General features: G+C 45.7%; 2 protein-coding genes across 4 annotated transcripts in view; both read left to right on the top strand.

The window, feature by feature from the left end:
* FICD (FIC domain protein adenylyltransferase) overlaps positions 1 to 15,103 on the top strand; it is a 1,034,845-nt gene that overhangs the window by 889,226 nt on the left and 130,516 nt on the right. The window lies entirely within an intron of this gene.
* The window catches only part of SLC8B1 (solute carrier family 8 member B1), a 111,694-nt gene that overhangs the window by 67,732 nt on the left and 28,859 nt on the right, over positions 1 to 15,103 (top strand). For all 3 annotated transcript variants that reach the window (XM_063913280.1, XM_063913278.1, XM_063913279.1), the window contains one exon: positions 598 to 650. In XM_063913280.1, the coding sequence (XP_063769350.1) occupies positions 598 to 650 (53 nt within the window). The remainder of the gene's footprint in view (positions 1 to 597; positions 651 to 15,103) is intronic.

Genomic DNA, 15,103 nt, shown 5'->3' with positions numbered 1-15,103 from the left:
ACATTTCCTGGATCCCTCCACATCCGGCCCCACCACCTTTATGGTAGGTGATGTTAAAAGGCTATACTTGCGATTGAACCTACCAGTAGGTATGTAAATATGACTGAAAATTATATGGATTAGAAACCAGGGAGAGATTACTTTCCTGCATTAACTTTGTGTTCAGATTTCTTCCCACATGCATCACTTGCATACCCTCCAACATTTTACACATACAAATCGGTACAAATTAGAAGAAGGGGCATGGCTACGGATGATGGGGTGTGGCCACGCACCTTTCCCTATACTTTCAACGGGAATTTGAGAGCCAAAAATCTGTACAGACTATAAAGAAAAGGTACTGTACCTGCTAAAAAGGTACAGTTGGAGGGTATGCACTTGGCCAGTGTCCTGAAATGAAACACCCATACAATAATCAATTTTCCCCACCAGATATCTTTTTGCAATACTGTGTTAGGGCCAGCTCCTGGCAGTTAATGTGCTCCATCCTGTGATTTGTATTGAAAGAGAAAATAGCTGCAATATATTGTTGCCATATGTTTTGTTTGTAGCTAATATTATGGCGTTTATCTGATCTTGTCCTCTTTCCCTGGACAGGCCCTGTGGCTCCTCTACCTCTTCATTATTCTTGCAGTGACTGCAGAAAAGTTGTAAGTATTCTATGGGGTCTTTTTGTTTTTTTTTCATACAATACACACTAAACAGGCAAACATTACATTGCTCCCAGCTTATGTAGACTTTTATTTTTCTAGATGGTTTTATCTTCGCTGTTTACAGGTGAAGGTTTCTTTAACTCTAATAAATGTGGGATCCGGTCTAGGTCGACAAGACTTAGGTCAACAGTATATAGGTCGACCACTATTGGTCAACAGTAAGTAGGTCGACATTGCTTTTCACTTCTTTTTTTTTTTCCAGTTTTTGAACTTTTTCATACTTTACGATCCACGTGGACTACAAGTGGGAACGGTAACCTTGCCTGAACTAGGGCGAGCGGAGCGAGGCACCTTGCCCAATGCGAGGTGACATGGTGCACTAATTGGAGTTCACTGTCACTCTACGAAGAAAACGATACCCCAAAAGTGTAAAAACTCATGTCGACTTTTTTTCATGTTGACCTAGTATATGTCGACAGAGTCCCTGTCCACCTAGAAACCATGTCAGCCTACTTACTGTCGACCAATAGTGGTCGACCTAGACACTGTTGACCTAAGTCTATTCTATCTAACACACCACACCCATTAAATGTAGACTCATCACTCTATATGGGAGACTGTTCCCTGCAAAGTGGCTTCAGAAATGGTCGGGTGAAAGTACTTTGCACGAGTAACATTGCAATTTGTATGCATTGTTATTTACGCACAAGAAAATTATCGATGTGTGGCTATTATAATATTTGGTGATATGTGCAGCCGAGTACCATTGCAGCACTTCGATGAGAATTGGCTCTCCCGCTCTGGATATACTGTGATATTCAGAAATATTAAACACGACTTAACCAGGGTGAGTATGGATTTTTGTTACTGTTGGGGCTTCTGTACACCTACCCTACGACAATAATAAAATACGGTAATCTCAAAACAATCATTTAACTATAAAGAAACACACAGATCTTAGGCTGTTGTCAGTTAAAATGCATTATTATAAACCAGTATATGAACACTGTTACTTTTTCATATACTGTAAAAGAATGGAGGCACTAAGCATTTAGCACATGTTCTCACAAACTACTATATACGCTACATGCAACAGATTGGTCACCTGGTAAAATTGCATTTATCACTGATTGTCTATGGAAAAATGATTAGCACAATCTCTGCAGAGTTAAGACATTTCTATACATGTTGATTCGGAAGTACTATGTGCCTAATAGCTTCAATAATGTATATGTATCATGTGCAAATGTTTGTGCATCATGTCCGTTACTACCTAATGTACGGTATAATTTATGTTTGCATGCACATGGCTACAGACTTGATAATCCTGGCAAGTGAAGCTGCTGTCCAGAATATAGAGACGCACACTGGAGCCATTGCAAAGTCATCAGCAACTGCGTACACATATATGCAGCATTGACGCAATAATAAGGAACTTCGACTCCCGAGTGAGTCCGTGGTTACACGGGTGTATTTACTAATGTTCCATTATCGATCTTTTTGGGTGAATTTTTTTAATTGGATTTTGCATTTTGAGATTTACAAAATTCAAAACTGAATGTAAAATCGAATATAAATACAAATCCCTCTCAAAATCGAATATTGGCAAAACGTCAATGTTTTTCCTTAGACTAATATTTGATCCCCTGATTTACTAACATACGACTTGAAAATCGAACTTCAAATCCCCAAAAATAATAATAGACAAATAATAGACTAATAACCAACAGGCGATTTGAGCTTCTAAACAACATTCTTAGACCTAAACCTTCATTATGAGACATACAAAAGTAGAGATGATGGACGCTATGCTAATGATTTTGCAATGATGCGCTTGCGCCCTTGCATAATAGCAATGCCACTTGCACCATTTACTTTGATGCAGAATGATTGACAGTAAGGTATGGTTTGTGGGGCTTGATGGGGGAGTGGTGACAAAAACACAGGCTTGTTGCGATCAGATTTGGGGCATGTCGCTGGGTCTACCTGCAGATCTGTACTCGGAGTGCCTCTGGCATGTCTGCTCAGGATGCCATGCTGCGTTTCCATTGATTTAATCTAGCTGCCGATTATTGAAGGATGTGAGTGTGCACTGGGAATGTGTACGCAGGTGCTGTGCATTTGTGACTGCTCCGCTGGACGTCTCTGTGCTTTCCAGGCCTGCTGGGTTTTTAAATGAATTTCACATATCCGCAACGTGTACAATCTCAGTTGCAGTCACCATAGCGTCAATGAATCAGGCCAGATATTAATAATACTGTAAATCATCTGGGCGTAATTCATGTTTATAAGCTAATGCATTAGCAAGTGTGATTTTCCTAGGCTACAGAAGTACGAATGTTAGCAAGTGCTGCTGATGCCCAGAAATGAAACAAGACTCCAACCGAAGCCATTGCAAACTTAATTGTCCTTGCGAACACATTCGCAGACTACATGCAAAAACGAGGAACATCTGAGCTAGGGTTGGTCTATTGCTATGCATGCTGAACACAGCAGTAGCGCCATGTTTCTGTATGCACAAGCTTGCAGCAGTCAGCAGATACACGCCCCCCTTCCCCGAAAAAGGCCCTTGACATGCCTGTTTTTTCTCAACCACACTCCATTAATTCCTTGTTAAAAACCTCCAGTCAATCATCTTGCGATGAAATCCTTGTTGCGAGCTGAAGGTCAGTGGCACTTTTGTGCATGCACATTGTGAATGCAGCACATGCGCAGTCTGCTGATTAGCGCTCTGTCGCGTGATTATCAGCCAATGCGTACAAACATGACATGTCAAAATTACATGGTTTTAGATGATGGTTTTATCAATTATAAAAGAAATCAAGAAACACTTCGGATCTGCACACATCACTAATAAATAGGACCCATGTGGTTCACTGTGGCTGTTGGAATTATGAGCCTCATTCAGAGATGGACACAGAGCAGATCCTGCGTCTTTGACTTCTTGACCTTAAACCGAAACAGGCTGCAGCTTAGGAGGCACTGTGTGCTATGATGCAGGAGGACCTGTTCTGCACATGCACGGAACGGGTCCTGTACATGTGCAGGTGCCCCACCACTGGAGATGTACGCAAACCAGGATTAGAGGAGCAGCTTCTTGCATGTGATATATTTGGACCAATAGGAATAAATTAGGATGTTTTCCAATTTTATATTCGATATTGCATTCAATTTAGGTGAATGCAATTCAATTTTCTTATATTAAAACTAAATTTTAGATGATTTTGAAAAGGATTTCCTAAACCGAACAAAAAATCACTACTCAAAATTTACCCATATTGAATTTGATTTCAAAATCGAATGCAAAATAGTAAATGAGGGATTTGAGGTCATTTAAAATTCATTTTCAGTCTATTTAAATTGACCATAAAATCAAATCCAAAATCGAACATTAGTAAATTTACCCCACAGACTGGCCACAGCAGTAGCAGTGCTGGCGCCATTTTTATCTACATACGTGGTAGCAGCCGAAGGCAGATACATGCCCTAAAAACTGTTGTGACATGCCTGCATTTTTGCGCCACTCCCCGTTACCATCCACAAACGGTCCCTTCCTGTCAATCACAGTTTAAATTCTCACTGCAAGCCGCATCGTCAAGGTACCTTGGCGTGTGCAATCACGGTGCGTGCACAGTATGATCGCGGTACATGCGCAGTCTACCGGTAATTGCTTAGTTGCGTGAAATTTGGCATTGCATACAAACATAAATTAGGCCCATCCGCTCCAGTGCCAGAAGTATTCGCTTCCAGACATTTTATGTAGTCCGCAAAGAGACTTTCCATTCTTACATTAGGTTTTGTTTTATCTCCCTTCACCTTGCATAACACCAATTTTTTCTTTTTTTTTTACTTTACTTTCATTTTAGTATGTAGCAACAAATCTTAAGTTAAGTAATTGTTGTACAGCAGAAGAGGAGAGTGGATGGATAATGCAGCTAAGTAGACCGCAGCTGAGCTGACTCGTAGTCTCATCCAGTGTTGTACTACTATTATATCTGTATAGTTTAACGGTAACATATATGATCATTTATAGTGGGCATGTGGCAGATAAAATGGACTAGTGTCGGGTGAGGTAAATGGTAGATTGTGAAGTTTGGACTTCCAAGGATCTATGAGGTCATTCAGACCTGATCGCTGCTGTTTTTGCACAGCGGGCAATCGGGTCCTGACTGCGCATGCATATGCACCGCAATGTGCACGCACGTCGGACAACAACGGGCATCGCCGGTCAGCGACGGGATGGTGTGAAAAATCAGAACGAATGGGCGTTGGCAAGGTGATTGACAGGAAGAGGCTGTTTGTGGGTGGCTGACTGTTTACAGGGAGTGTCTGGAAAAACGCAGGCAATTCCAAGCATTTTTATGAAGATTGTCTGACGTCAGCTCTGGCCCCGATCAGCCTCTTCTCATCGCACTGTAGGAGTAAGTCCTGGGCTGCGCAGAGACTGCACAAAGTGGATTTTTGCAGCTCTGTGTACACATGGGATTGCACACTTGCACGGTGAATTTACACTCTCCTTGGAGGCAGCGCCTATCTGAACGCAGGACAGCAAAGCTTTGCAGCCCAGCGATCAGGTCTGAATCAGCCCCTATATCTTATTCAGTGACAAGTAGTATACAGAAATGCTAAAGTATACTACAAATTGGTGATGGGATCTCAGTAGTGTTCTTTTGATTTGAATTATACTTAAAGAAGGGCTGAAAGTCTTAGGGATGAATTATTCTGGGATGTAGGTCTGTTGGGGTTCACTACGGCTGGCCGGCGGTCGGGCTCCCGGCGACCAGCATCCCGGCGCCGGGAGCCCGACCGCCGGCTTACCGACAGCTTGGCGAGCGCAAATGAGCCCCTTGCGGGCTCGCTGCGCTCGCCACGCTACGGGCACGGTGGCGCGCTACGCGCGCCACACTATTTTATTCTCCCTCTATGGGGGTCGTGGACCCCCACGAGGGAAAATAATTGTCGGTATGCCGGCTGTCGGGCTCCCGGCGCCGGTATACTGAGCGCCGGGAGCCCGACCGCCGGCAAACAGAAGACCACCCGGTCTGTTGTATTATTGCCATAAGCATCATGGTGTTCCTTTGGCTGGTCACCAGGCGTTTGGCTGCTTTGGAATCTGGAATGACCAGTAGTTCCGCATATCGGTCTGATTAGCTGCAAGCCAAGAAGGATAGATTGAGATTGGGGGGGATTCAGAGATGGACGCAGCCGTGCGTCTGTACGCAACAGCCGCATTCATCTGATCTGCACACGCTCACTGGCAATAGTGAGCATGCACCACCCTTCAATGTGCGGCCGCATCCTGGAGGTGTGGGGGGGGGGGGTGTTTTGGCATTGCGGAAGTCGTGGCGTACAAAATGGGGATGTGGCAGGAATATTTTCGGGGTGGCTGCTTGAAGTCATGCAGTCTCTCTGATAAAGAAAAATGGTGCTGGACCACCTGCCAGCTGGCAGAGGTTGACCTTAAATTGATGTGTTTGTAATTAAATTGCGAGCGCATGACGGGGTGGCGCCACAGACATGCTGGGCGGGTCCCAGCATGTGAGTAGATGGATTTTGCTGCAGGATGCAAGATCTGCATCCATCTCTGAATAACCCCCTAGATACACTGTGCCAGAATATGAACATTCTGGGGCAGGCCCACCAGTTATGGAGAAAATAACCCTCTAATCCAACAATGAGGAGATGAAGGGCTGCATATTTTATGCAGCTTTGTGAGAAAACAGATACAACCTATTGTATACCTTGTATGAGTTCTCCTCTGCAGCACTGTCACATGGTGGTCTTCACTTTACACACACATCCAGGCCTGGTAACCATAAAGGAGGAGGAGTTGGACTTTTACTTTCCCAATCTTTTGCATACATTGTTCTACCACAAGTTCCATCACTCACATTTACATAATTTGAAGTACATTCCATTAGGGTTTACTCTCCTTTCTCTCTGCGTGTTGCAACTATCTACCGCCCACCTGGGCATCCCCAACAATTTCTGGAAGATTTTTCTGCCTGGCTCCCTCACTTCCTATCCTCTGACATCTCCACCATTATCATGGGTGATTTTAATATTGCTATTGATTGTCCAAAATCTGCTGCTCGCACCTCCAAACTACTCTCTCTAACCTCCTCTCTTGGCCTCTCCCAATGGATTGACTCCTCTACTCATCAGAAGGGCCACTGCCTTGATCTAGTATTCACCAGACTATGCTCCGTCTCTGAACTCACTAACACTCCTTTCCCCCTCTCAGATCACAACCTTATCACCTGCATGCTCTCCTCCGTTAATTCAAACTCTATGTTGCTGAAGTCCTCCAATCCTGCTCAAACCTGCAGAAATATTAACACAGTTAATCTTCAAGAACTTTCCACTTCACTCCAACAACTGCTTTCACCAATTTCTGCATTCACCTCTCCTGAGATGGCTGTATCACACCTGAACGAGACTCTAGAACTAGCCCTTGATGAAGTGGCTCCAGCTACCCATCACACTCCACGTAGGCCTAGATGTCAACCATGGCACTCCAAATTAACAAGACAACTACAAAAACTCACGTGAAAACTTGAACGTCAGTGTCGGAAATCTCGTATTTCAAGTGACTTCCTCACATCTAAGACTGTCTACCACTCTTATAGAAATGCCCTGGACACTGCCAAACAAACATATTTCCAAACTCTTTTCTCTGCTCAAGCCTCTAACCCCAAATGACTCTTTAATACATTTAAATCACTTCTGAATCCTCCCTCACCTACCCCACCAGCCACTATCAAGGCACAGGATCTTGCTTCCTACTTCAAGGAGAAGACTGATAAGATCCGAGATGAAATGGTATGCACTTCGGCAGCCAGTGACCTGCTCCGTTCTTTACCTGAGCCCTCTGGCACTCTCTCTTCATTTGATCCCATAAATGAAGATGACGTATCATCACTCTTCTCATCCTGCTTCTCTACTACCTCTCCTCTCGATCCTTTACCCTCACAAATAAGTAAAGCTCTGTCTCTGGTGCTCATCCCTACCTTAACTAACATCTGCAATCTCTCTCTCTCTCTACTGGTATTTTTCCTTCACTCTTCAAGCATGCAGTGATTACTCCTGTTTAAAAAAAATACAAATTCTGACCCTAACGCTCTCTCAAACTACCGCCCTACCTCTCAGCTCCCTTGTCTCTCTAAGCTACTTGAGAGACGTGCCTACACTCGACTCACACACTTTCTTAACTCACACACTTTATTGCACCCACTTCAGTCAGGCTTCCGTTCCCAACACTCCAGAGACAGCACTGACTAAAGTGGTTAATGATTTGGTCACTACGAAGTCTAAAGGCCACTACTCACTACTTATTCTTCTAGATCTATCTGCTGCATTTGACACTGTTGACCACTCTCTTCTCATACAAACACTACCATCCCTAGGTCTTAAAGACACAGCCCTTTCTTGGTTCCTATCCTACCTATCTAATCGCTCCTTCAGTGTTTGCTTCTCTGAATCTACCTCCTCTTCGCTACCTCTTTCAGTTGGAGTACCGCAAGGCTCAGTCTTGGGTCCTCTGCTTTTCTCTATCTATACCTCATCTCTTGGTAAACTAATCAGCTCTTTTGGATTTCAGTATCATCTGTACGCAGATGATACTCAAATCTACCTATCCTCTCCTGACTTGTCCCTATCTGTACTGGGCTGTGTCACTGAATGCCTTTCTGCCATTTCATCCTGCATGACATCTCGCCACCTCAAACTTAATATTTCAAAGACAGAGTTAATTATATTTCCACCGGCCAGTAGTAGTTTCCAACCTGATATCTCTATCACTGTTGAAAACTCGACTATCTACCCTAGGTGTCATCCTTGACTCTGATCTGTCCTTTGTTCCCCACATTCAATCTGTCTCAAGATCATGTTACATACATCTAAAAAATATATCCAAAATACGACCATACCTTACACAAGACACTGCTAAAACTCTAATCCACGCTCTCATTATCTACCGGATTGATTATTGCAATAGTCTCGTAACTGGTCTTCCCAAAACGAGACTCTCACCACTACAATCCATTCTGAATGCAGCTGCGAGGCTAATCTTCCTCGCTGTACGTTCATCGTCTGCAGATCCACTCTGTCAGTCCCTCCATTGGTTACCTGTATTCTACCGTATTCAATATAAAATACTTTTACTCACACACAAGGCCATTAACCAAACTACACCAACATACATCACTTCGCTTATCTCAAAATATCTCCCAACCTGACCTCTTCGCTCTTCACAAGACCTGCATCTCTCATCCACACTCATTACTCGCTCCCACTCACGATTGCAGGACTTTCATCGGGCTGCACTCACTCTGTGGAATGCCCTACCACACACAATAAGACTCTCCTCTAGTCTCCAAACCTTCAAGCGTTCCCTGAAAACTCACCTCTTTAGGCAAGCATATCAAATTCCTTAACCGCCCACATAACTTTCATAAACCTTCCAATCAAATTGCATCCACTCTGCACAGTCCACACACATCCTCACGTCTTCTCATTCTTCACTTTCCCTTCCTCTCGAACCCGGTTCATCATTGCTGTATTACCATATCATACAGCCCACCAAGAACCTTTGCAATCTGACGAACAACTATGCAGTAGATAGCACCTTTACTTGTATATACATGCCTATTTCCCTATAAATTGTAAGCTTGCGAGCAGGGCCTTCCTACCTCTGACTATTTTGTTATTACCCAGTTTTGTTATATCATTGTTATTTCCAATTGTAAAGCGCAACGGAATTTGCTGCGCTATATAAGAAACTAAATAAATAATAAATATGGAGAAGGAACCATTTGAGTTACTCTGTTTTTGCCCTTCCTGTTGAGTAGGGAGGCCAATCCCGGGCCATTTTTTTTTTCCAATCCCGGGATCGAACTGTACTTTAATTTACCCCACTAGTTCAATGTACTCACTGTGGAGTAAAGGGGCCCCCAAGGTCCAGAGGCAGGACTGCAGCAGAGCTGGCAATTGGCAGTGAGGGCTAGCCGCAGCTAGTGTGTCACTCACAGCTCTAGCATCTTCTTCTGCTCACTATGATAGTGGGCATGCTGGAGGGCCTGGCGCGGCGGACCCAGCTGGGATGGGTCTGCGCAGTTTGACCTCGAAGATGTCACGCCGCACACAGCAGGGCAGCCGGGATCGTCTGAGGCTAAGCGCTAGTGCTCAGCGGCGCTGCCTGGCCAAAAAAAACAACATAATGTGCATGCGCAGCTTAATCCCGTGAATCCCAGGATTGGAGGCTCCAATCCCGGCATTTTTGGCCTCAAATCCCGGACTCCTGCCGATCCCGAGATTGCCCACCCTACTGTTGAGAGTGTCATAATAACTTTTTAGGAGGCACTTCAAAGGTCTCTCCATTTGCATTTTCAGTTGTGGATTAAGGAGGGTTTTATGTGTGATGAGTCTTAGTGAAGAGATATTGGGAAGTGTTAGAGCTATATAAAAAGCTCTGCCAAAGCGATCCTGCTTCTACTATACTGCAGTAAAAGGTCTACAGAACTCTCCTAGTTCAGAATATACTTAGGTCTTCTTGCATTCACTGCTTAACACCTTCCTAATGTAGGTACCTTTTCAAAACCTTAAATGTACTTGATTTATTTTGAGGTATGTTTTGGTTCATTGTCTTGCTGACTTTACCCCTCGTCTTGTTTGCTTGATTTCTTTTGCCCCATTAAGTATAATGGGATGCCTCTCCTTCTCAATGACCAGATAGCAGAAACTCTTTTCTCTTACGTCCTAGAGGATGCTGGGGTTCCATTTAGTACCATGGGGTTAGATGGGTCCCTTGGGAGCCATGGGCACTTTAAGAGTTTAATAGTGTAGGCTGGCTCCTCCCTCTATGCCCCTCCTACCAGACTCCGTTTAGAAAATGTGCCCGGAGGAGGCGGTCACAGCTAGGGGAGCTCTTAGGAGTTTTTCTAGTTTTATTATTTTCTGAGTTAGGCACAGGCAGGCTGCTGGCAACAGCCTCCCTGCTTCGTGGGACTTAGGGGGGTAGTAGGAACCAACTCTAGAAGTTAATGGTTCTCTATCTCCGCTGACAGCACACTGAGCTCCTGAGGGTGGTGATCGCAAGCCCACGAGGCGACCACTCACTCCCGCAGCACGGCCGCCACCCCCTAACAGAGCCAAAAGAAAGAAGAGTGGTGAGTACAGCGCCGGCGGCCCGGGAAGTGGGTCGCCGGCGGGAATGGCAGCACAAGGGTGGGAGCGCAGCTCTGACAGGCTGCGCTCCAGAAGGCTCAGCGGCACTTAGTGTGCTGCGCTGTGAGGGGCGTCCTGGACCAGCGCAAACACCCTACACTGGTCAAACCCTGCTAACAGGCACTAATCCTGCTGTTAGCTACTAAATACCTCAGGCCAGTATAATCAACTTAAGTGCAGGAATACTCCATAGGGTGTACTATAACCTATATTTCTTCAACTATATCCCATACTGGGAAGGAGCCACAGTTTTGAGAAGTCTGGGGTGGATTTGATGTATAAGGATTCAAATCCCACAGCTATGCTTCTCACACCTATGTACCATATAAAGCGTACACTTGCCCGAATAATGCAAGACATATGAGGGGTGCAACATATGAGCTGTTAGGGATGAGGAATATTATTTAAATATAATAAAGGAACCCTCGGTTGCCTTCCCAGCATTTAGGGAGTTAATCTCCTTTTTTGGGAAAACCTGAGTACACCCAGAGAAAAAATCTAAATCCCTAAAGAGTATCTAGATAGTTAAAGAAGGTTGGTGTTACCTGTCCCTAGTACAACCTCCGTAAGGGCTGATCGCAGATGAGACTACTTTCTAATACTGTACACTGCTGCAGGTGGACTCAGAAACCCACTATGGCGTGGATCTCTGGGGCTATTGTAGCATGGTCAGGCTCCTTACTTGATGATTTAGATTCTATGTGTAGGAGTGACATGTACTTGTTTCTATGTCGCATACAGGATTCTACAGACTTCACGGCTGGAGGCCATGAAGGAGATTGGCCTGCGTAACGCAGGGACCACTGCTCTGGCAGTTTCGTCACGCAGGGGACGGTGGCTACACCAATGGACTGTGGATACAGAATCCAAGAAAGATATGGCGAGTCCGCCCTTCACAGGTAAGGCCAGTTGAGATGCACTGGATACGTGTATAGCCGAGCCAACTGCGGGTAAGTCGACATATCTTCCTTCCACAGCTGCACAGAATTAGATCCTACACCTACACTGCAATCCCTTCAAACCGCAAGGTTTAAACATAAAGGTTCCTCCACTTCCTTTAGAGGACGTTGGGGGAAAATCCAGAAAACCTGCTCTGTCAGGTTCCCAGGAACCTGGCAGAGCAGGTTTTCTGGATTTTCCCCCAACGTCCTCTAAAGGTTCTGCTTCCTCCAAGTCTTCAGCATGACGGCTGACCTCCCAGCCTGTTGATCGGCCAGGTGGGAGCAAGACGATTTCAGTCACATCTGGGCGTCCTCTTGCCTAGACCCATGGATAAAAGATATTGTTGCCCAGGGTTACAGACTGGATTTTTTGGAAATCCCACCTCACAGATTCTTCAAATCAGGCTTACCAGCTTTGCGGTCAAAAAGTGCAATCCTACAGGAATCCATTCAAAAATTGGTGCAAACAAAAGTAATTGTTACAGTTTCACCTCACCTAAAAAACAAAGGTTATTACTCCAACCTGTTTGTGGTTCTGAAACCGGATGGTTCAGTAAGGCCGATATTAGAACTAAGGTCATTGAACTTCTAATTGAGGGAATTCAAATTCAAGAGGGAGTCTCTGAGAGCGGTGATCTCAGGTCTGGAGGAGGGGGAATTCCTGGATATCAAGGATGTGTACCTTCATGTTCCAATCTGGCCGCCTCACCAGGCTTATCTGAGATTTGCGCTGCTGGACTGTCACTATCAGTTCCAGGCGCTGCCATTTGGCCTCTCCACAGCACCGAGGGTGTTCACCAAGGTCATAGCAGAGATGATGCTACTCCACCGCAAGCAGGGAGTGAACATAATTCCATATTCGGACGATCTGCTGATAAAAGCATCTTCCAGGGAGAAGCTATTACAGAGCATTGCTCTCTCAACTCGACTGCTCCAGGATCATGGGTGGATCCTGAACCTTCCAAAGTCACATTTGGAACCGACATGGAGACTGTCCTTCCTGGGATAATTCTCGACACTGCAGTGCAGTGGGTCTGTCTACCGGTGGAGAAAGCATTGGTGATCCAATCAATGGTCCGGGATGTCCTGAAGCCTGCCCGGATATCGGTTCATCAGTGCATTCGCTTTCTGGGGAAGATGGTTGCCTCCTACGAGGCTCTACAGTATGGAAGATTTCATGCACGGTCCTTCCAACTGGATCTCCTGGACAAATGATTGGGATCTCATCTTCACATGCACCAGCGGATACGTCTGTCGCCGAAAGTCAGAATTTCACTCCTCTGGTGGCTGCAAACTTCTCACCTTCTCGAGGACCGCAGGTTCAGGATTCAGAATTGGATCCTTCTAACCACGGATGCAAGTCTCAGAGTTTGGGGAGCAGTCTCCCAAGGGGAAGACTTCCAAGGAAAGTGGTCAAGTCTGGAATCCATCGTTCCGATACACATTCTGGAACTAAGGGCCGTATACAATGGCCTTCTACAAGCGGCACATCTTCTCAGGCCATACAGGTTCAGTCGGACAATGTAATGGCGGTGTCCTACATAAACCGACAGGGCGGAACAAAGAGCAGAGCGGCAATGTCAGAGGTAACAAGAATCCTCCTCTGGGTAGAAAAGCATACGGTGGAGCTGTTGGCAATCTTCATTCCGCGAGTGAACAACTGGGAAGCGGACTTCCTCGGCAGACACAATCTCCATCCAGGAGAATGAGGTCTCCACCCGGAGGTGTTCGCAGAGGTAACATGTCGTTGGGGTGTACCTCAAATAGACATGATGGCCTCCCACCTCAACAAGAAGCTTCGGAGGTACTGTTCCAGGTCGAGAGACCTACAAGCAGTGGCGGTGGACGCACTGATGATTCCGTGGGTGTTCCACTCAGTGTATGTGTTCCCTCCACTTTCACTCATCATAAGGTTCTCAAACTAATAAAAAGAAAATGAGTTCGGGCAGTCCTCATTGCTCCGGACTGGACAAGACGGGCTTGGTATGCGGATCTGCTGGAATTACTCCTGGAGGATCCGAGGCCTCTTCTCTTCGCGCATACCTTCTTCCACAGGGGCCGTTCGCTTATCAAGACTTACCACGGCTATGTTTGATGGCATGGAGGTTGAACGCCAGATCTTAGCTCGGAAGGACATTCCGAACGAAGTCATTCCTACTCTGATCCAGGCTAGAAAGGGAGTAACGTCTAAATATTACCATTGGATTTGGAAAAAGTATGTGTCTTGGTGTGATTCCAAGAAGTTTCCTATGGTGGAGTTTCAACTAGGACGGTTTCTCCTCTTTCTGCAAGCAGGTGTGGATGTGGGCCTATGCTTGGGCTCCATAAAAGTCCTGATTTCAGCCTTGTCCATTTTCTTCCAGAAACAATTGGCTGCTCTCCCGGAGGTTCAGACATTCTTGAGAGGGGTTCTGCGCATCCAACCACCCTTTGTGCCTCCTACGGCACCTTGGGATTTTAATGTGGAGCTGCAGTTCCTGCAAACGGATTAGTTTGAGCCTTTACAGGAGGTGGACGTAAGGTTTCTTACTTGGAAGGCTATCACTCTGTTGGCTTTGGCATCTGCAAGACGTGTTTGTTTTTCCAGGAGGATAGAGCTGAGCTCAGTACGTGTCGGCTCTTTCTTTCAACGGTTATGTCGGCTTTTCATATCGACCAACCTATGGTGGTGCCAGTGGCTACTGACGCCTCAATTCCCTCAAAGTCCTTGGATGTTGTAGGGGCTTTGGGGATGTAGGTGTAGAAAACTTCTCGTCACAGGTAGTTGGACGCACTGTTTGTCCTTTATGATCCCAACAAGATTGGGGTTCCTGCTTCTAAGCAGACGTTTTCTCGCTGGATCGGCCTTCCTATCCAGCATGCCTATTCTACGGCAGGCTTGCTGATTCCATGATCGGTTCTGGCCCACTCTATTCGTAAAGTGGGTTCTTCCTGGGCGGCTTCCCGGGATGTCTCGGCTTTACAGCTTTGTCGAGCAGCTACTTGGTCACGGTCGAACGTGTTTGCTAAGTTCTACAAGTTCGATACTTTGGCCTCCGAGGACCTAAAGTTTGGTCAGTCAGTTTTGCAGGAACCTTCACACTCTCCCTCCCGTACTGGGAGCTTTTGGTACATCCTCATGGTACTAAATGGAACCCCAGCATCCTCTAGGATGTAAGCGAAAAAAGGATTTTAATTACCTACTGGTAAATCCTTTTCTCGTAGTCCGTAGAGCAGGCTTTTTCAACAAGTGTGCTGCGACCAGTTGCAAGGTGTGCCACGAAGCCAGAGCAGTTTCCTGCACCT

The sequence above is a fragment of the Pseudophryne corroboree genome, chromosome 1 (genome assembly GCF_028390025.1).
Source record: "Pseudophryne corroboree isolate aPseCor3 chromosome 1, aPseCor3.hap2, whole genome shotgun sequence".
NCBI classification, from domain to species: Eukaryota; Metazoa; Chordata; class Amphibia; order Anura; family Myobatrachidae; genus Pseudophryne; species Pseudophryne corroboree.
Note: the sequence above shows the minus strand (reverse complement) of the source record. Positions and strands in the feature narration are given on the sequence as shown.